At 41.4% G+C, this 21,948-nt stretch overlaps 1 protein-coding gene across 4 annotated transcripts in view; it reads right to left on the bottom strand.

The window, feature by feature from the left end:
- The window catches only part of CBLB (Cbl proto-oncogene B), a 194,944-nt gene extending 174,432 nt beyond the window's left edge, over positions 1-20,512 (bottom strand). Inside the window, exons 1-3 of one of the 4 annotated variants that reach the window (XM_073306576.1) lie at positions 20,370-20,512; positions 19,047-19,226; positions 7,221-7,471 (exon numbers count right to left, since the gene is read on the bottom strand). In XM_073306576.1, coding sequence (XP_073162677.1) covers positions 7,221-7,471; positions 19,047-19,226; positions 20,370-20,492 — 554 coding nt within the window. In that variant the 5' untranslated portion in view covers positions 20,493-20,512. Of the gene's footprint in view, positions 1-7,220; positions 7,472-19,046; positions 19,227-19,800; positions 19,980-20,169 lie in introns of those variants that run through there. The other 3 variants (XM_073306566.1, XM_073306585.1, XM_073306595.1) reach the window with 3 other exon arrangements.
- Between the last annotated feature and the right edge of the window lie 1,436 nt (positions 20,513-21,948).

The following is a 21,948-nucleotide window of genomic DNA, read 5'->3' as shown; positions in this document are numbered from 1 at the left end:
GTGGGACCCTACTCGTTATGCCCTTCCAGCCTGACTGTGAACCCACTGATAACTACTCTCTAGAAATGGTTTTCCAACTGTGTCATGCTGCCTGGAGTGGCTCATGAGTCATACCCCAGAAAACCACCCATTTTTCTCCAGCTGAAACCCTTTCAAATACCTTTTTCTCTGCTGAAACTCCACAACTAGGATGGACATCAAATGAGTTGCCTTTCTTAGTCCTAAAGCAAGCAACAGCTCTGCATCCTTAAAGGAGATTAACAAACAGCAAATGGAGAGTCTAGAGGGCCCATTTATGCAATACTGTAGGAGTACATTTATTTATACCTGTGCAAAGTGGGTGTATAATGCTACCATTCTGATTTGACAGCGTTTTATACCCACTTAGCACAGTGTAAGTGATTATGCAAGGTGAAACCAGTGGAGAATTAGGCCCTGGATTTCCCACCACAGATGACTGAACCGTGCTCAGTTTTGATCATCAATACCATATTCAGGAAAACTCTTAAATGAGAGCTTATATGAAAGCTGAAAATGCTGCCTCATGTTTATAATAAAGTTCCATAGGAAAACAGCAACTAGGCAAATGTACCATCTGCCCTTCTGGATCTGGAGTTAAGGCAATAAAAACATTTTCAAATCAAAAAGATCTGTGGTTTTAAACCTTGTTCTTCCTTCTCTCCAAATTGAATTAATAACTACCATTTGGTTATTTTTGCTGTTAATACATTGTTCTCATTTTGCAATGTAGCCTACCTGTCCATAAGTAGGCTAGAAACTGTCATAAAACTAACTCACTATTTTGTGGCCTCTACATGCTCTCACCTGCCCTCTGCAATAAAACTCTCTTTGTCTGGCTCTCTGAAGAGTGTGTTTGTCTAAATAACCTTTCTTGTTTAATTTAGATTAGTGCTACAGAAAACAGCAAGCAGTTTTTACTTCTGCAAAATTCAAGTTCAATTATTCACATGCTTAAGGTATGCAAAAATGATTTCTTACACTGTTTTGTTCCAGGTCAGGGGGTGGGGGCGGAATCTCACTGCAACCTAAAAGTTGTCAGAGAATCTAATTTCCATTTTCAACTCCTGCATACCCACCCACCTGCCCTCCTACCTCAAAAGAGGTTTTCTTCACCTTGCATTTTTATTTTACAAAACATTGCTAATTATCTTCCAGTTACTTAATCTATTTTAAAATTGATACAGAAAATCTTGCCTGTGGTACTGAAAACCAATTCAAGAGGTTGATAAATATCCAAAATGGGGGACAAGACGTGGGAGGGGGACAAGCAGCAAAGAAAGAAGAGGAAACCTTCCTATTTTCCCTTAAAAAATAATAGAGATAAACTTATAAAAATGGCAAGTGACTACTTAAATCACAGGGAAGGGCTTTGATGCCTAGATTCCAGTGAAAGCTGCTCAGCTTTCTTTTCAAAGCTTCTCTTTCTGAACTAATCAGAATAAAATGTGTTTCAGAAACAAAATTAAATTTTTAGACTTAGCCTCAATATAGGAATTGCCAGATCACAACAGAGCACAGATTCATCCTACTTTATGTTACGTAACTCTGGACTGAACTGTTCAGTCCAGGATTTACTGAAGACAAAAAAGACATCAACTGTCTGGAAAACTGGATGGCTCAGGGGACTGCTAATGGGATGTGGAATTTTTCACCTCAAGGTCACAGATTCAAATCCAGCGTAGGTTGGCCGACACCAAATGTCCTTACCTTTCAACAGCTGCTCAGCTGTCGATGTGAAATGAACTGGTGGCCAAAGACTACTTCTTTAAGGACAGCTGTGAGCATCCCAATTAGTGTCTTTCTTGAATGTCTGTATTCAATTAATATAATGAATCTGTTGATCAAAGTCTAAGTTCCTTTACTGAAGCAAAAATCAGCCAAAACAATTTGAACTTGAATTTCCAACTCCCCTAAACTTGATATACCCTCGTAAACATCTCAACACGAAACTCTGACTTTGTCACAGTGAGGAAGGAGAGGAGGATGACGGTAATTTCCAGAGTAGAAAGCTTTTCACTGAGAATACCATGTCATCAATATCTGGATGTTCCAGTTCAAAGTCTGTTAATTCAACCAGTGTCTACACTAGGGCGACCAGATGTCCAGATTTCATATGGATAGTCCGAACGTTTGGGGCTTTTTCTTATATACGCACCTATAACCCTTGTTGTGTCGCCTACAAGAGAGTAGCTGACATTGGCTAGACCAGTGGTCTCCAACCTTTTTAAGCACAAGATCACTTTTTGAATTTAAGTGCAGCCCAGGATCTATCCCACCCCTTCCCCAAGGCCCTGCTTACTCCATCCCTCCTCCCTCCATTGCTCACTCTCCCCCACCCTCACTCACTTTCATCATGCTGGGACACTGGCTCTGGGCTGCAGCCGAGGGATTCACAGTGTGGGAGGGGCTCTGGGCTGAGCCTGGGGCAGGGGTGCAAGCTCTAGGAGGGAGTTTGAGTGCAGGAGGGGACGCCAGGATGGGGCAGGAGGTGGTTTGCGGTGCTGACTCTGGGAGGGGGATCAGGGCTGGGGCAGGGGTTAGGGTGTGGGCTCCCACCAGACAGTGGCACAGCAGGACTAAGGCAGGCTCCCTGCCTGCCCTGGCCCTGAGCCACTCCCAGAAACTGATGGCACGTCCTTGTGTGTCTCGGGGGGTGGGGGGGTGGGTAGGGAGTCTCTGCGCACTCCCCATCCCTGCAGGTGCAGTACCTGCAGCTCCTATCGACCACAGTTCCCCATTCCTGGCCAATGGGAGCTGTGGGGGCAGTGCCTAGGGGCAGGAGCCATGCACAGAGACCCCCTCTCCTCCCCCCTCCCTCACACAGGAACGTGCTGGCCGCTTCCAGGACTGGTGCGGGGCCAAGGCAGGCAGGGAGCCTGCCTTAGCCCTGCTGCACTGCCAGACTTTTAGCAGCTGGAAACTGCAACCTACCAGCAGAGGCTCCACAATCGACCAGTTGATCGCGACCTACCGGTTGGTGACCACTAGGGTAGACTGAAGGGCAGTGATGGATTTATAAAAATAGGTATATATTTTGACTGTATAGTTTATCACTCTCAGTTACCCTTCACTTGCTGATTGTCCTCTCAGACTGCCAGGTATGCATACACAGCACGAACCGCAAGGCAGGCACTGCTGGAATATAAATAACCTACATCACTCGGAGGCATCTCTTCCAGGACATGATTTGCAGGGTACTGGAGGGAAACTCACCCTGTCATCTTTCATACTACACTGGAACTAAGTGGTTTTAATCTCCAAGCCTATAAGTTCAACATCTTTAATGAACATAAATGTAACTTGCCCTTCACCTCTTTTCCAAACCCCTTCTTTCTTTTTATGATAATTTAAATTCTGTGCCTGACTGAAAAAAACAGACAGCAGAAGTCTTATGTTTTTTGGATGGACAATTCTAGGATGCAGCAAGCCAAACAGAATCTTATATTTCACATAAATGATGCTTTCCAGTTTTAGTCTGCTTCCTAATAAATGAAAAGCAAAAACAAGGCCCATCAAAGCATAGAAAACTGCCATTTTTGTTTTGTATCTGACCCAATAATTTTAATAGGCTTTTTTATAACCCCCTTTTTAAATTATAAAAGAAAATCTATATGAAAAGTTATGTACATAGTGAATTGTGATTAACAGAGTCCTTATTTTAGATACTGACTGAGCAGAAGTTTTTAGATGAAAAGAGATAGCTGTATATCCTACTTCATAAAAAAGAGGAATATATGAGAAAATAATTGTTTAATACAGCAGGAAGTGAGAAAAGGATTAGGATCATCATACACCAAATTATAAACTAATTAATGAACATAGGTCATTTATTCTCTTTTACCATCAATGTTTAGCAAGACGTTTATCCCATAGGACAACCAAAATATACATGAGTCAAAAGCGCTTACACAATGGTCATGTACACTTTAGTATCTGGTAAACTAATTATTTCATACCATAGTTTCATCATGAATTTTTATTTAAGATGCGCATATGATCCAAATGGGTGACTACATTACTTCCTTCACAGGATCTTTCGGGGCTAATATTTATTACCCGTTCTTTATCATAAACAGTGTTCACCTCAGATCAAAAAGTCATTATTTCTATCATCATTTTCTTAAGCCTACTATATCATTACAAGTAACATTACTAAAACTGAAAGTTCAGGGAAAAAAAGGTTATTTCTCCAGTCAGTTTCCTTTTATATTAAAAGTAAACAAAGAAATACACACACATATTGTCAAACTGTCAGTTTCCCCTTTTCACAAGGGTCTTTTTCACAGCAACAAGGGAGACACGTACCAATTACAAAAGAGAAAGTGACTGTAAACCCACAAAAATTGGCCAGTTGGCCAGGAGTCAAACTGCTTTTAATCATTTTTGTTGTTGGTTTTGGTTTGTTTGAGAACTGACTAGATTTCAAGTTGACAATATCCTTTAAAAAGGTGGGGTGGGGGGAGGGGGAATAGAAAAAATTAAGTTCTTTTATGTTCTCACAGCATTGTGAAATCCTGTATTAGCCTGAAACAAATACATTTAGAAACAAAAGTTAAAAATAACATCATCCTTCTTTACTTACCTGCCAAGACCATAATTGTTAGGAAGGGGAAAGACAGCCCTGAATATGGGACTTGGCAAGTTAAGCAGTTTTCATTCAACTTTTTAGGCGGGACACTCACATATAGAACTAAATATCACTGCTAACACATTCTTGGTAGATGTTCACATACACAGGCAATGCACTCTCAGAACACAGAGTGCACTGAAATAGTTTAGGAAATCTAGATTACCATTCTTTTATGGTATTGTCAACAAAAATGCTCCATGAGGCATGAGTTGTTGAAGTGATATCTCAATCTTTAAAGCGTTCAAAAGTTTCAAGTCTTAAATTATACAGTATTTCAGAATTAAGTCAGTGTAGGAAAATCAATATCATTCCAAGGATTAGTCTTTTAGCGGTAGCAGCTTTTCCCTGGTTAGGTTCGTATATGCATGTTATCTTAAGACTTGTCTACAAAGAAAAATTGGACTTCTTTAAATATACTAGCATACAGTGATACAACTGCCTAGCATGGATGCAGTTATATCAGCATAAAGTTGCTTACAACAGTTTGCGTACTCCAGTCAGAGAAGGGGGAATAGGCTATACCAGTATGACACACCTTTAGGCCAATATAGCTAGATCCATATGAGTGGGGGGGGGTTACCAATTTAACTGTTTAGGTAGAAAAATCATATGCCTAACTGAAATAGTTAAATCAGTACAAAAATTGCATGCAGACCACAAATTCCCTTTGTGTCTAATATACACACACCAGCACTGCCTATTTAAACACAAGTAACAGGTGTACCACTGAAGATTTGGTATTTTGATTCTTCTATACTATAGTCATCCCATTTCCTACCTTCACTTCATATCAGACAAGCAGAAGAGGAGAATCATTACTTCCAGGAGGTACTAATTCACAACAAAACTTCAAATAGCTACTGGTGGCCAACACGCTGCATTGATATGGCTTGCTTTTCAATACTTTTTCTGAGGTCAACTTACGAGACTGACCAAAAAAACCTTGACAGTTAGTAAAAGGTAGGAGAAGGAAATGTGGAGTTTGATACACCGCCTGCTTCACAAAATACATTTGTGTCACCATCATCACTATTATCAGGGTTTGAAGTAGAAAACTGAAGGGAAACCCCTCTAACATCCATTCTAACCTATATAGTCACTCAAGGAAGGTTTGAGTGTCCGTACAAACCATATCAGGCTTTTGTTTTTGAAAGAAGGGACCTGAAAATTGCTTTAATTTATTGCAAGTATTGTAGCAAACCCACAACTAAAATAAAATCTGTTTACATGGTGCAGTCTTTTAAGTCCAATCTCCCCTTACCATAAAAGTTTTCGTTTCCTTTCTAGCACAATGACTTCTGCATACGCTACCTACAGAATGCTAGAAATCACAATCTCCAGTGAAAACATCCCTTCAGCTGCTTATGGACCCATACTGAAGATGGCTAAGACAGAAGAACTTTCTTACCACTAAAGTGACTCAAATATCACATTTTCTTTCTTTCAGTAAATTAGTCCGAAAGTCTTCATAGACATGCAGTCTCTCAAATGTAATCAACTGCAGGTGTGGGAGTGGGCTATTTTTTTATTCTCTAGAATTTAACCAAGTTTGAGCTAATATTTGGGATTGCAGTAATCATAAAGCTGTGGTCTTTTAACTCTCCAGCAGATTGGTCAGGAAAACATTCTAAATCAGTGGTAGCAACAGCAGAGACATCTACAAGAACTTGTTCATTTTCACTGCTTCTGTCCATAGAGTTTCATCAGCATTGAAACTGTTGTACTGCCGCACTGGTCCTGAATTCAGGTGCAGAAAGAGGGGCAGGGAGGCAATCCTCCGTTTCCCCCAGTAGACTATAACCCTAAAAATATATCTTGTGTTTGTTTGGATAAATCTAAAGGCGAGTCCAATGAAGATTCTTGCATTATGGAAGCGCAGACCCATGATACAAGTGCACCCTCATACATACTTTTTCTAAACCAGAAGTGAGCACCCAGTAAAACTGAAGAAATAAGTTAAGCTAAAAGCTAAACAAGAAAGTGCATACTCACTGCTACACACATTAACAGCACAACAGTGTCCTGTTAACAGCACCAGCTCTCAGCAAAGCAGAAATCAGGTAGACCTTTCAAAAGGCTACTCAGTACTCATCACCATTCTGAAGGATCAGCACCCTATGCAACCTGTGATCTCTCCAGAAGTTCTAAGCATTACACAGTTTTGTTCCATTTTATTGCTGGGGAAAACGTCAGTCAATATCCCGTAGTGGATCTCTCAATTTCTCTTTGTAAGAAGTAGATTACATCGGCAATGCTCTAACAAGAGGGTTGGTCGGTCTCTCCTAGGAAAGGAGCTACACACTGTAGGTCAGCTGAAGGAGTAATTCTAAAGAAATAGATATTTTATAAAGGAAATGCACTTAGTTTTAAGTTCATGTACAGTGACACAAAGAGTACCTAGTGGAACAAAACCAGTTGAATTACTGATTGACCTGCAGGGTCACTGCATCCAAACAATAAATATTTTCCTCTTTAAATAAATTAAATGTCAAAACAGTGGGGATATAAACAATGTTAAAAATGCAGACAAGCAAGACAATCTGCATTGATGTGTAAATATTTCTCTTACCTGTCCTGAGACTGTTCCTCATACATCCGCTCCTTGCCTTCTTTAAAGAGTCTTATAGCCCGTTTTGATTTTTTTATAAGACTGTCAATGTAGATTTTAAAATATTCATTCTCACTGAGTTGTGCAAGTTTCTGGTTGTCGTCACAGTTGCCCAGTATAAGTCGCAAATGTTGATAAGTGTCTGGTAAAATGTCAAGTATGTAAGGTGGGCTGTTTTTCAATTGAAGTTTGGGATTTTGGCACAGTCTGACCTAGAAGCAAAAACAACAGTGTTTAAAAAAAGCACACTCTGATCACTCCACATCTGAAAGAAATGTGTAGGGGCAAAAAATGATTTGACATCTTGAAATAAGCAGAGGCAAGTATAATTCTCAGGCCTCCAAGCAGGGAAGGTTTAAAATTCTGCTTTAACTTATATCCCATACGATGCCACTGACATCATTGTTATTGTCTAGTTTATGGAGAACTTAACCTTCTATTGGCATTCGTAAGGATCAAGTAGTCCTAGCCACTCCTCTCCACATTTTATGCACGTGTTCCTTTAACAGGAACGCCTTTGCCTGCCTGCTCTGCACCACATATACTACAGAGACACTAAAAAAGGCTTTACTATAAACTCAACTTTTGCAACTTCAGGGTTCTACTAAAAGATGGCATCTACATGCACCTTGAGTCATTAAGTTTTTAAATGGGACCCATTATATATAAACACTTCAGTTAATTTCCTTTTAAAAACAACTGACAAACGGAATATGCTTCAAATGAATAGTTAAATATCTATTTTGTACATATTTATTTGAATCAAATCTACCATACAAAGTGCTTCATACACCAACCACGACAGCCTGCTCCTCTATGGGGAATGTATATACTTATTTAAACTACTGCCTTCACAATTGACTTTTTTAAACTGTCTTGTGATCTTGTTAGCTCTCGTAACTAAGTAGGTTTAGGCCTGACCAGTCTTGGATTTAAAAAAAAAAAAAATATCCAGGTAAATCCAGATGCTGTAAGAAATTGTGGTAATGACCCGGTGGGCAGCATTCTTCAGTCCAAGCTAGAACTGAACTAATGTCCCATATGTTTGCAGGGGGTACTATGCCACCAAAGATGCAAAGTTCAAGATGATGCTCATTATCCACTTTGAAAGAGTAGAATTTTAGTCCTGCGTTCTGACCATATACCAATTAAAGGCAGTTCTATTCTGGCTACTTAAATTCTCCTGTAATTTCAATTGAAGATGGTATTTTACTTCATTATTCTGTTCTAAATTACTGTATAGACTTGACACACAGTTCATAGAATCATAGAATATCAGGGTTGGAAGGGACCTCAGGAGGTCATCTAGTCCAACCCCCTGCTCAAAAGCAGGACCAATCCCCAATTAAATCATCCCAGCCAGGGCTTTGTCAAGCCTGACCTTAAAAACTTCTAAGGAAGGAGATTCCACCACCTCCCTAGGCAACGCATTCCAGTGTTTCACCACCCTCCTAGTGAAAAAGTTTTTCCTAATATCCCACCTAAACCTCCCCCACTGCAACTTGAGACCATTACTCCTTGTCCTGTCCTCTTCTACCACTGAGAATAGTCTAGAACCATCCTCTCTGGAATCACCTCTCCGGTAGTTGAAAGCAGCTATCAAATCCCCCCTCATTCTTCTCTTCTGCAGACTAAACAATCCCAGTTCCCTCAGCCTCTCCTCATAAGTCATGTGTTCCAGACCCCTAATCATTTTTGTTGCCCTTCGCTGGACTCTTTCCAATTTATCCACATCCTCCTTGTAGTGTGGGGCCCAAAACTGGACACAGTACTCCAGATGAGGCCTCACCAATATCGAATAGAGGGGGACGATCACGTCCCTCGATCTGCTCGCTATGCCCCTACTTATACATCCCAAAATGCCATTGGCCTTCTTGGCAACAAGGGCACACTGCTGACTCATATCCAGCTTCTCATCCACTGTCACCCCTAGGTCCTTTTCCACAGAACTGCTGCCTAGCCATTTGGTCCCTAGTCTGTTGGGTTCTTCTGTCCTAAGTGCAGGACCCTGCACTTATCCTTATTGAACCTCATCAGATTTCTTTTGGCCCAATCCTCCAATTTGTCTAGGTCCCTCTGTATCCTATCCCTGCCCTCCAGCGTATCTACCACTCCTCCCAGTTTAGTATCATCCGCATCTAGTTCCCTAGAGCTGCTGCATTCCACCCTACAGATGGCTGTATTTCACTAATGAACTAAGCGGTCCCCATATTTGTGATTCTTTACGTAATTACTGTAGTATACTTACGTAGAGTGTGTGCATATGTATGTAGTAAATCAATGAAAATACTTATGAGAAAGAAAATAAATTGAAGTGTGATATACAGGTTTTATAGGCATGAGTTGAGGATTGCTTTTTTTTTTTTTTTTTTTTTTTAAGGTAATGTGACTAAATCACTAATATGTAACTGTGATGGGGTGGACTAGGCCCAAAGGCCCCCTGCTGGAGCCTCAGAGGCCTGCCACACCCATCCCAGGAAAGGAGCAATAGAGAGGTCCTCCAAGCAGTCTACAGTGGCTGAGGAGAAGCAGCCAATCAGAGAAGCTGCAAGCTCATATAAAAAGGAGCTGTAGGGCCAGAGTGAGTGCAGTCTGCTTGCTAGGACTACGGGAGAAAGAGATGCTCCTGGCTGGCTGCGAGGGCTAAGGCGGATAGTTGCTAGCAGGGACCAGGGAAGCGAGGGAATAGTTTCTGGCCAGTCACCAGGACTCACTAAAGACAGGCCCAGGGAAGAGACTGTCTGTGGAACTGTTACCCCTGGAAGGGAACTGATCTAGACTGACCTAGCTGGAGAGCCCAGGGTCAGAGAACTAAAGGGCAGGTGACGAGCCCCCAGGAAGGAAGCCATGGGGGTGCTGCTCCACCCCAGAGTAGGAACCTTCATATGCAAACTCACCAACTAGGGTACTGAGATCAGCCCTGTAGGGCCGACTGAGGACCGGAGCCCAGGGAGGGCTACAGGGACAGTGTAGGTGGCTGGACCAGAGGACTGAGTCGCTGAAGACGCGACGAGAGATCCAATCGGCTGGAGGTGTAGCTTGTGAGAGGTGTGTGCCACCCTGCTGAACAGAACTAAGAGATTGCAGGCACTGAGAAAGGGAGTGCTCACGAGAAAGGGGGTGCTCATGAGAGGCAGATACTGACCCTGTTACAGTAACTAAATATGTATTTTAACCTTCAAATATTGCCTGGGACAAAATTTCTATTCATACTAATTTCATGAGTTCAAAGTCCAATATCGTGGGCAATTCCAGGGGAAGAGACATCCCCCTAGAAACTCTAAGCTATTTCCTGTGATACAAAGACTGACTTTCTAGCCCTCCAAAGTCATGAGATACCAAGCATACCTTAAAATTGTCACTAATTCCATGCTGCAACATAAACAGAGTGGAAAATTCCATATTTGGCAGGAGTGGAGATAGAAGGAAAGCACGTTGCAGTTTTTCTGAATGGAAGTGTTATGCACATATATCGTAAAACCGGGTCAAAATTTAATTCAGTTCCTACTTTTAAAACTTATTACTAACCCTAGTAGGCCGCAACAGCAGAACTCAAACTGACAACTGTTGATGCGAAATTTTTATATTACAGAGGGGAAGCATTTAAACATTAGATTTGTAAGAGTTTTCTCCCTTATTTTTCTTGGCCCTCATTCACTTTGTATATTTTTCAACAGCAGTTTTCCTCTTTGAAGACTCACCCTTTCACTTTATCTGAAGTAAAAATGATGTGTGTCAGTTACTTGTTATGGGAGGGATTTTAGAATCACAAATAGAGGTGATTGAAGCTCCTTGAAGCTTCTAGCCTGAGAAAGAGTGCTTATTCCGACAACATATCAGCAAAAAACAAACCCAGAAAGTTACAATCATGCTAAATTGATCCACTTTTTAAAAATTAAACTGAAATTATCTACTCTGAATTCCTCCTAAGGAAACTGGATGATTAAAATAATTAGTTCTTATGTGGAAAGACATGCTGCACAAGGAGAAAAGTCATACTAGTGTAAGTGGAAGAAAGGTGGCTTTATGTATACCAGAAAGGTGAACACGCTATTTCACAGGGTATGCTGCCTGTATATACACAAGTTGCTTATTTTGGTTGAGGATTTTCTGTGGCTGGATGGCCAGACAGTTGAACAAAGGGCACACTGTGAAAAAACAAGACTCAGTTCCTCTTTCTGGTGCTTTAGAAAGTCTTTTTTAGTCCAATACAGTCATATATAGCTAACAACAGGATTCTGTGGTCAATCTGGTTTACCATTCTTCACTGTCTGCAGACTATATGGAGACCAATTACAGAACAGTAATAGACACCTCAAGATTAGCAAAGCCCTTCAGTTATACAAAAATATTTCTACAATAAAACTCAACTCCTCTTAACTTTATCATTTTAATTCGTTTATCACAAAACAAGTGATAGAATTTAGTTCAAATGCTTAAGAGTCCAAGCACCCACACACTAAGGTTGTGAAGGATTTTCTACACTTATTTTTACAGTGGACCAGATTGCAGTATGGAGGAAATGTGTCTGTAAAGAGATGGTTGTGTAAACCATATGGCTCCTAGAGTCAGGATGTCCTGAGACTTACCACAAGGGTTCACATTAATAGTAATCAACAAGAAATGACAACAGCTGACGTAAAAGGCTTCCTAAAGCAACCGAGCTCTCATAGTACATACCTTTCTGAAAAACAAAGACACAGCAGGCTGAGCTTTATGACGCAAACCTCACATTAGCACTAGCATAGGGTATGAGTCAGATCACTGATTACTTTTGTATTGTGACTTGGATTAAGCATGTAGGTATTTAGTAAGCATTTAGTCTATCAAAAAAAAAAACAAAAACCAACATTCAACAAGTTGAAAATGAAACTTTTCCTTGATTGAGGCATGTCAAAGTGTATATAAGATCCTTGAGGTAGCCTACTCATAACAGGATAACAACATATACCACCATGTTTAATCGCTGTGATACTGGGGCACCTACTTCCTTCTAATGCATGGCCAGAGTATGCACCCCATGCTATCAGAAACAGATTTGGTCATAGTGATCTTTCTATCTGTTACCTCCAGGCTTGACTACTGCAGTTCACATGGAATAACCAAATGTGAATTAAATGGGGTTCTTATATTGAAAGGTTTCCATGGGATTGGTCAGAGCTACCCTAGACATCACATCCTCTTTTTTCCACCACTCTGACTTCCCTTCACAGCTTCTTTTCACTGGCTCAAACAGTCAGTGTGGGAGACCCTCATGAGACTGGAGGCAAACTCTCAGGGGAACTGGACCTAGACTATGGAATTTGTCTCTGCAAGAGACACGGAATACAACCTTCAAGGGCCTTAGAAGAAATAGGCTTTGCATTTGGGCCTATGTAGCTTTCCCTCCCAATAGCTCTTCTCAAAAAATTAATCCTGCACATACAAAAAAAGGTGATACCTATTCGAGTTCTATCTTACTGGCAGGGAAGGGAAAGAGAGCATTCACTTTGTTTCTCTTTAACTACATGGGAGATGCTCAGTGACTGTCCTGACGAGAGTCATATACAGTAAGTACCTAGACACAGAACACTTTGAAGTAGGATAACATTTTTTAAACAAATATGACTAAGTTAGACAGTGTTTTAAAGTCTCTTCAGATTAGAGGGAAGAGATTTCCATTGCACCTATATAGCCATTTGATTTCATGTAGAAAACCGTGTGTGTTCTGTTTGTTCCACAATGATCTTTTTGAAAAATTGTTTTTAAAAGGTCAGTTTTAATGCTTTGATAAAACAGCTTTACACTGTCAAGCAAAGCACGGCAACACTTAAACACCAGGATATGTTTAAATGCCAAAATGCTGGTCGAGGACCATGTGAGAAAAGTAACTTATTCTGTTGCTGTTAGTAATCTGCTGATTATGACTCCTACTAAATTCTCTCTAATCAGCTGAACCCAATGGACGGGACAATTAAGAGTATCAGTTACTAGTATATTTCCAAGGTTACAATTTGAAAGGCTCTACTTAACCCGCATCTTCTGCCACACAGTGCAAAACCACCACAAGATTCAAACAAATTGGCTCAGAATACCACACATGGGTTGAAAGTGGCTACGCAGCAAGATATTGTAACACTTCTGATCTCCAGAAAGCCACAGCACACAAAATCCTAAAGAATGAATCCTGAAGAACGAAATGGCGGATTGGCTACCGGGAAAATGGTGAGATCACAAGGTGCAGAATCACCCACCAAAGCCCACTGCCCCCAAGACAGCATTAACTATCAATGCATTGGCATTGTTCATTGCAGATGGGTAAAATTACCAAGATGTAGAAAAAACAAAAGACATCTGGAAGAGATGTCATCATCTCACCAGAATGGATGAAGAGGCCTTTGCTATGTGACTTCAACCCGAGGGAACAGTGGGTTCTCATATCCTGGATTCAACAGCTTCCATACTGTAACGGTACTTGTTTTAATATGGGCATGGGGATGCAAATATAGCGGTGTTACTTTAAAAGCAAAAAGTGCAGTGCTTTGATAAGCTGTTCATGCCTCATATCTGCCACATAGATATTCAGAAACCAGCAAAGGGAAACTCCCCTGGTTTTTCACCTGATTTTCTCTGTAACTAATTTTTTATCATTTTTTCCTCCACACAAGAGAGGTGTGTGGACATAAGACTTTCAATCAATATTTAAAACACAGTGTAACGACCAGTTCATATACTCAAGAACACTGTGGTTATGATTTACTTAATTGGTTCCTTTGTGGTACTGTGAAGTTAAGTGACTTGGAGGTTATATGTTACATTGAGGGTTATAAAGAATAATGAATGTATACATTGGGTTTCACACTCGTTAACTGTACTCAATAGAGACACTGGATGCTAGAGAAAAAAATTGGATTTTGGCATCCCCTCATTTTAAAAAAAAAAAAAGTATCACTTTTAGTAATGTGGTTTTCAATAATCACAAAGCCAATAGCGCAAGCTTTGAGTACACATTGTGCTTTGCTCTTAGACTATATTAAATAGCAAATCAAATTGCTCTTCCTGCTTTCCATTCTGGATAAAATTTATGGCGTGGACCATGATAAAGCAACAATACAGTTTATATATGAATTTTACTTTCTATCCTGCTACTTCACCATATTTCCCCCTAGTACTTCAGAGTACCCTGTAGCGATCGAAAGTTGAAGCACTCATACATGGGAGCACAAATACAATATTCTTTCAAAACATTTCACAATTTCACTAACACTTAAAATTAATGTGAACTCCCAGCTCTTAATAGCCAGACTATTAAAAGTGTTAATCTACTCTCATATTTACATGGTAGGTGTTTCCCCTGCTACTCTCAAGATAAAGGCATGCTCCTTTTAGGAATGCACTTTTGTTTTCTAGATTCTGAAATCTATTATGCTTATGATTTTGCTGCAATATCATCAGATGTTAGAAGGCCCTTCCAATGTATCTTCAATACATTTTATAGAAAGACTTAAAATGATTTGTAATTATAATTTTATTATTGCACCAATATTAATAAATTTCAGATTCAGTTCTCATATATAGGTGCTACATCTTATTTTGAGAAAATTTTGTCATCCACTATATCAAAGAATTAAGTTTTGTGCTAGTGAATACATCAGATATCTTTGGACTCATAATAAAGTTATCACTGGAAATTATGTCCAGCTTTCTGGAACATGAAACAGGAGCATCACCCAAACCTTGGTATTATACAAAGTAATGAAATAAACCAATGCTCAAGAACTTTTTGATGTAAGTACTGCTTGTCCATTCAAAAAGAGGAGTTTACACAGAAATACAAAAAATTTATATTAAATCTACTGTTAATCAGGAGTTGTTAAAAAAAACAGAACTTAACTCTTTTTTGTGTATCAGTAAACTTTATAAAAAGTAAATTTAGATTCAGCTTGACATTGCCCCACATGCACTGATTTGTTTACTTGTAACTACAAGACTCAGAGACTGCATCAGGAACAATTAATTTTGTATTTTTCGCAAGTAGCCTCAGTAGTAAATATTTACCTGAGGGGACTTTATCTAGAATGTCATGCCATCACATTTTGTTCTATCAATTTTGACAGGATTCTTTCAACTACCAAAGGAAAGTTGTGGGGGGGTTTAAAACTGGTACCAAAGAGATTTCAAGGTGAGATACTGTATATGAAGTTGCAGCCTTAATCCTGTTCTCAGAGCTAAAATATAAAACCATGAAAAACAGAGTTATGAAGTCTCAAAATTGACAGACCCTTAACTATAACAATTCCAAGTCATGGCACGTAATATACACATGAAGATTTGCATGATGTTGCTAATGAACTTTACATACAGCATTACGTATTCTCCAAAAACCCTAATCCCACAATATAGTTATTTTACTTTGCATAATTTTGTAGTATTGGATAATCCCACAATGCTTGTAAATGGAGCAGCAAATGTGTTTTGCTACTCAAGTTACTTCATATATGGAATCTCAACTAATGAGAAAAAGCAGGGACAGCATGGAGAGGAGCATAGGAAACAGAAACGCCCGAGATCTAAACCCAGTCTTGACAGTGGTTCTCTGTGTCCTTGGGCAAAACAACCTCTCTGTCTTGTCCTCTACAGATAGAGAAAGAGGAGAGATTATAGTTAAAGACCAATATTAACCACTAGTTATTTAGGCCTTGAAACCACAGTCTGATCGCTGAGTGGGGACCCATATGATTATGCAGAGACCCACTGAGTTCACTGGGACTCTGTGTGGGTATGTATATGCACAGATTCACCAGACTGCAGGATACAGGCGCACAACGGTATTTAAACCAACAGTTACTTGGGAAGGTTTTTAACTATTTCTGGTTTTAATCCCTGGTTTTGATTTAGATAGAGGAGAAATTTACCTTCCATTGCCTACTGCTGAGAAGACTTAACATTGGTTATTTGCCAACACGTTACGTTTATTCAAATGCACTCTCTTCACTATAAGTACCAAATGCTTAACTCAAGCAAGTTACAGCATTTGGACACCATTACATCACCCTGTCTGGTATACTTTAATGTAATTTGGAAATGAAATTTGATTAACTGACAGCATCTTAAAGAGGATACATTGAAGACCAAACTGAGGACACTTATCCAGTGAAACCAAAAAGAAACCAAAGTGCAGCCTTTCCAAATAATTCTGCAGAACAGGCCACACAGTCTGTTTTGATGCACTGATGTAATAATGACAAAGTTATTCTATGCAAGCTGAGTGACAGCAATCCATAATTCTAAACTATGAGATTAAGATTCAAACTAACCAAAGGAAAAACGCACTGTAAGGCTTTCTGCATGGACTGACATATTATTGCAAAGAGGGAAATATCAAACTGTACATTCCCTCTATTGTTTCAAACATGATATAGACAGATGCCATCTTTTCAAGATGAAAACATCTTGAAAAGTATGAAGAGTAGTGTCTGCCTCCAAGTGCCTATATTTTTATATTAATTATGACACATTCCCTATTTACAGAACTTAACCAAATTCAGATCTGGAAGTAATAGAAACAACTCACTGAAGTCTTTGGAGTAGCACCCATTTAGGTTGCCCTTTAGAATTAGCTTTAGGGGCTGTTCTAATAAATAGAAGTAATATTCTAGTGTAGTGGTTCTCAAACTTTTGTACTGGTGACCCCTTTCAAATAGCAAACCTTTGAGTGTGGACCCCCCCCCTTATAAATCAAAAACACTTTTTAATATATTTAACACCATTATAAATGCTGGATGCAAAGCGGGATTTGGGATGGTGGCTCACAACACTCCAGGTAATAACCTCGCAACCCCCTGAGGGGTCCTGACCCCCAGTCTGAGAACCCCTGTTCTAGTGGTATAAGCATGCAATGGCAAATAAGGTTCCAATAAATGATTCTGATCATTCTAATTTAGCAAGATGCATCAAGTTTTCCTAATATTAATAAATATTTTGCATTTATATACCACCACATGGATCTCTACATTAAAATGCTTATATTTTAAAAATAAGTGAAATGAACCACAGGGAGTTAAGTTAACTTTCCAAAGTCAGAGTCAACATCAGAGTTAGATCCTTAGGACATGTCTAAACTACAATCTTAAATCGACCTAAGTTAGATTGATTTACGGCCAATGCAGCACTTCCACTGACTTACAAGGGGCAGTGGGGAGGGGCTGAGAGACTGCCCAGACCCCAGCTGCCCTCCCGAGCTTCTCGCCTTCCTGCTTCCTGGGAGCAGGGGGAAGCCACCAGGGGCTTCTCATCTTCAGTGGGGAGATCCACAGCTAGAGTCTGGCTGCTATGCTCCCGGCAGGGAGCGGGGATCCCGGGGAACAGTAGGGCTCCCAGTGGGGAGCCTGGGTGACAGCTCAGCTTGGAGCAGAGACAGCAATCTGGCCCAGAGCCATAAAAGGGACAAGAATGACAGCTAACCGCCAACGTGAAGAAGACACTGCGTTGCCCCAACTACAGCAACATATGGCCTACGTCTCTTGTGGCGGTGGAGTTTTATGTGCATGTAGTAGGGCACTTATATCTGCAGGAGCAAGGCAGTAGTGTAGGCACTGCACTTACACTGTGGTGTAGCTGCGTTATGTCGACCTAACTCTGTAGTTTCAGAGTAGCAGCCGTGTTAGTCTGTGTCCGCAAAAAGAAAAGGAGGACTTGTGGCACCTAGAGACTAACCAATGTATTTGAGCATAAGCTGTAGCTCACAAAAGCTTATGCTCAAATAAATTTGTTAGTCTCTAAGGTGCCACAAGTCCTCCTTTTCTTTTAACTCTGTAGTTTAGACCAAGCCTTAGAGTCACGTCTCCCTTGGTTCTAGGACCTGAGACTACCAGGTATTAAAACCTCAATCATTTCAAAGGAAAGCTTCCCTGTGTTGATTATCCTCAAAAATCAAGCTCTTATCTACCAAATCACTCTGCCTCCTGGGACTGTTACCCAAACTAGTAAACAAACTATTCCTAACTTTAGTACAGCACCTTTTTAGCTAATTTGAACTTAGTCTATAGAAAGCTGTCACTTCCGCTGTATAGTTTAATAAAATGTGCGACTTTGAGAAAGCAACATGCAGACGCTACAAGATCTATAAAGCAATGTTCCCTACCCCCAACCAACAATAACTGTCAATAAAATACATTTCCAGCTCCAAAATAAATAGTTAAGCAAAGAAGATGTACGAGTACTTTTTAAAAAAATTCATGCAAAAAATGCAGACAAAGGATTTAAAAATAAAGGATTTCTAACTCATCTGTTTACTCCATTAAGGGATAATCAGAGAGTGATTTCCTCCTCAGGCACAATTCTTACAAACATGTACAGTATGCATACGACTGTCATGAGAGTGCTTTATAGCATGATTAGCTTAACTGAAGTTACATGCGCAAGAGGTTTTGTTTGCAGACTGAGTAAACGGGACCACTTTGAAACATAAGGAATATTTGATACACAAGAAATAAATGAAGCAGTTTTTTCACAACAGCTCTACAAGTCTGAGTTATTTTGAAGGACTTTGACCAACAAGAGCAGCAGGACTTAAGGCAAACGTGCATTTCCCCACTCAAACAAGATTAAAAAAAACCCATAGCCAGAGGCCAGCAAAATGAACCAATAGGTTTATCTGACCTAAAAGGCAAGTCCCACTCTTTTCGAAGAAGGACACACATGGCAAAGGAATAAAATCTGCAGGATGATGTAGATTCTCACATGGACCCATGTAAATAACTTCCTTCCCCAACAGGAGAATACAATATGTACACACGCAAAACTTACCACTTTGTCCATTAGCTTCCAAGTCTTCTCCACAGTTCTGCGGTCAGCAGCTGCTTGCTTGGGGGGCCCCACAGCATCCTGAATAGCATCTATGATGCCCAGAATACGCCCTTTGCGGGGGTTTCCTCCTCGGCCACCTGGGTTCCGGCCATTCAGGGAATTGGCCATCTGGGATCCGATCTTAACAAAAATAAAGAAATAAGAATTATCATAAGGTGTCCTAAAGACATAAAGAAACAAAACCATAGAGCGAGGTACCCTTTCCTTTCCCCAGTCAGGAAACAACAAGAGTATGTTTGGGAACTGGCTTAACTTTTGTTGATGAAGAGTATAAACCCACCTGAGCTGAGTTTACACTGACAAGTGACCCTAGATTTGTCATCAATGTAAACATAAACAGGATAAATTTACACTTGTGTGTGGACACAGACTTTTACCCCATAAACAAAAACAAACCCACACCTACACTTTCTGCTTCCACCCTCCCTAGCTTCCTCATAAAGAAATAAAAGCCACTGGTGAACCTAACACCACTGAAGATCACTTTACACGCCCCTGTTGGGTTTTCCAAGGACTCCAATAAACGTACAGATGATCATGTACACACACAGCTCACCAGGGACACAAGCTTGTCACCAGACAACAAAGGCATATGGACTGCCATTTGCCAAGTTACCAAAAAAAAAAAAAAAAAACAAAGCCAACAAGCCTGGGAGGAGCAAATGTTTAGGACAACAAAATGAACCATACATACGGTGTATTATCTTGTATAAAGAGTGAGAGAAAGTGAAGAAGGGGGAAACCCTAAAGAGCAAGAAGGAAATTTCTTCTGTAAATCCAAGCTCCCTGAAGCTTTGTTTCACAGGAGCGACAGCTTTGCCCCCTTCTCTGTCCAGTCTGAGCAGATGGTGGTGGGGGGGGGGGGAGCCAAAAAAGTAGTACCCCCCAATACGTCTTCCCCTCCTTCTTTTCTCCCTCCCACCTTCCGCGCCTGGCTTCAGTCCCAGAGGCAAGGACGCGCCCCCCCCCAGCAGCGTGTTAAATCCCAGCCGCGCTCCCGGCTCCGGAGGTTCTCGCTCTGCCCCCTCGGCAGCCACACGCGCCCCCTTCCCCTCGCACGCACCGGCAGGCAGCGAGAGCAGAGCAAGTGGGACGCCCCGGGGAGCCGCCTGCCGCGCGGGGGCGGCCGCTGCCCCCGCAGGAAAACACGGAGAGTTAATTCACACCACGCCGCCGGGTCTCTCGCTCGCCAGCCATGTGGCTGGGGGCCTGCATAAAGCGGGGGGGGGGCGCTACCCCGCTCCTGGAAAGTGAGGCGCGTACAGGCTTCAGCGAAAGCGCCGCTCCTCCGCTGGGCTTGGCTCTTCCCTCTTCCCCCTCCAGCTGCTGCCGCCGCCGCCGCCGCTGCTCTCCTTGAAACATACACACGCTCCCCGAGCCCAGCATTCACTCCCACGCATGCGCGCTGGAGAGGAGGAGGCGAGAACGGGCGCTTTCCTGGGGGGGTTGGGACCCTAAGGCTCAGAACGTTAGCCAATCGGAAGGGGGGGACAGGGCTTGCTTGACAGGTCAGGCAGCAAATGGGTGGGAGGCAAGGCTGGGCTGAACGGGCTTGAGCCCCTCGGAAGGCAAGGGACGGGCGAGGGGAGGGACAATAGGCTGGCCTCCAGAGTAGGATTGATGGGGGAAGGGGCCAATGAAAGTGCTAGCCTGGGGGGAGGCGGGGCTACCGGTGCCACCTCTTTCCTTCTGGTTTCTATTTCTGTGCTTCTTGATGGAGGGGCGGGGAGAGAAGAAGCAGGGGCTAAGGGGAGGGGGACAGCTAGGGGAGGAGGGGCAAGGGGCAAGTGGAAGGATGGGGGAGGAAAGGTGTAGGAAGGAAGGGGTTGGTGGATGGACTAGGGAGCCTGGGGTGCTGCAGGAGAGGGAAAGGTGTGTTGGGGAAGAGGGGACAGACAGACAGAAAGAAAGAAAGAGGAAGGAGTTGACGGGGATAGATCTAGGTTTTCTGTAGGGTGGGGGAGTCAGTCTGTCCTATAAAGAACAGGAGTACTTGTGGCACCTTAGAGACTAACCAGTTTATTTGAGCATGAGCTTTCGTGAGCTACAGCTCACTTCATCGGATGCATCCGATGAAGTGAGCTGTAGCTCACGAAAGCTCATGCTCAAATAAATTGGTTAGTCTCTAAGGTGCCACAAGTACTCCTTTTCTTTTTGCAAAGACAGACTAACACGGCTGTTACTCTGAAACCAGTCTGTCCTATGGTGAGCCAGGCCCAGAGTATCTGCCCTAAGCCCTCTTACACATTGGGAGAGGGCTTTGCTGTTTTACACTAAGGATCCTGCTTCTGGGTAGGGGGCACTTTTTATAATCTGCCCCTCAGATAGAAAGGATTTTGTTGTGCCTGTTTTACTGATGTACACTGTATTGCCAACCCCAAAGTCAAAAAGTTAGGTCCCAAAAAGTCATGAGATTTTTAACAATCAATTGGGATATTTTTATTGGCATGCTGGGTTTCAAACCTCTTAAGTGTCACATTTACAGGTAGAAAAGGAGTAATTGTGGCACCTTAGAGACTAACCAATTTATTTGAGCATAAGCTTTCGTGAGCTACAAGCTTATGCTCAAATAAATTGGTTAATCTCTAAGGTGCCACAATTACTCCTTTTCTTTTTGCGAATACAAACTAACACGGCTGCTACTCTGACACATTTACAGGTATTTCTCTACAGCCATGAGGTCTGGAAAAAGTATGTTTTTTACTTTTTTAAAAATGAAATCTGAGAGTCTCCCTTAATTATAACTTCCAGGACAGCTAAGAAAAACACCAAATATTGTGAGGCTTGTAATAAAATTGTGATAGGTAACAACAGTGAATACATAAAAACCCATTCTACATAT

This window comes from Lepidochelys kempii, chromosome 1 (genome assembly GCF_965140265.1).
Source record: "Lepidochelys kempii isolate rLepKem1 chromosome 1, rLepKem1.hap2, whole genome shotgun sequence".
NCBI classification, from domain to species: Eukaryota; Metazoa; Chordata; order Testudines; family Cheloniidae; genus Lepidochelys; species Lepidochelys kempii.
This window is presented reverse-complemented; position numbering and strand designations above follow the sequence as displayed.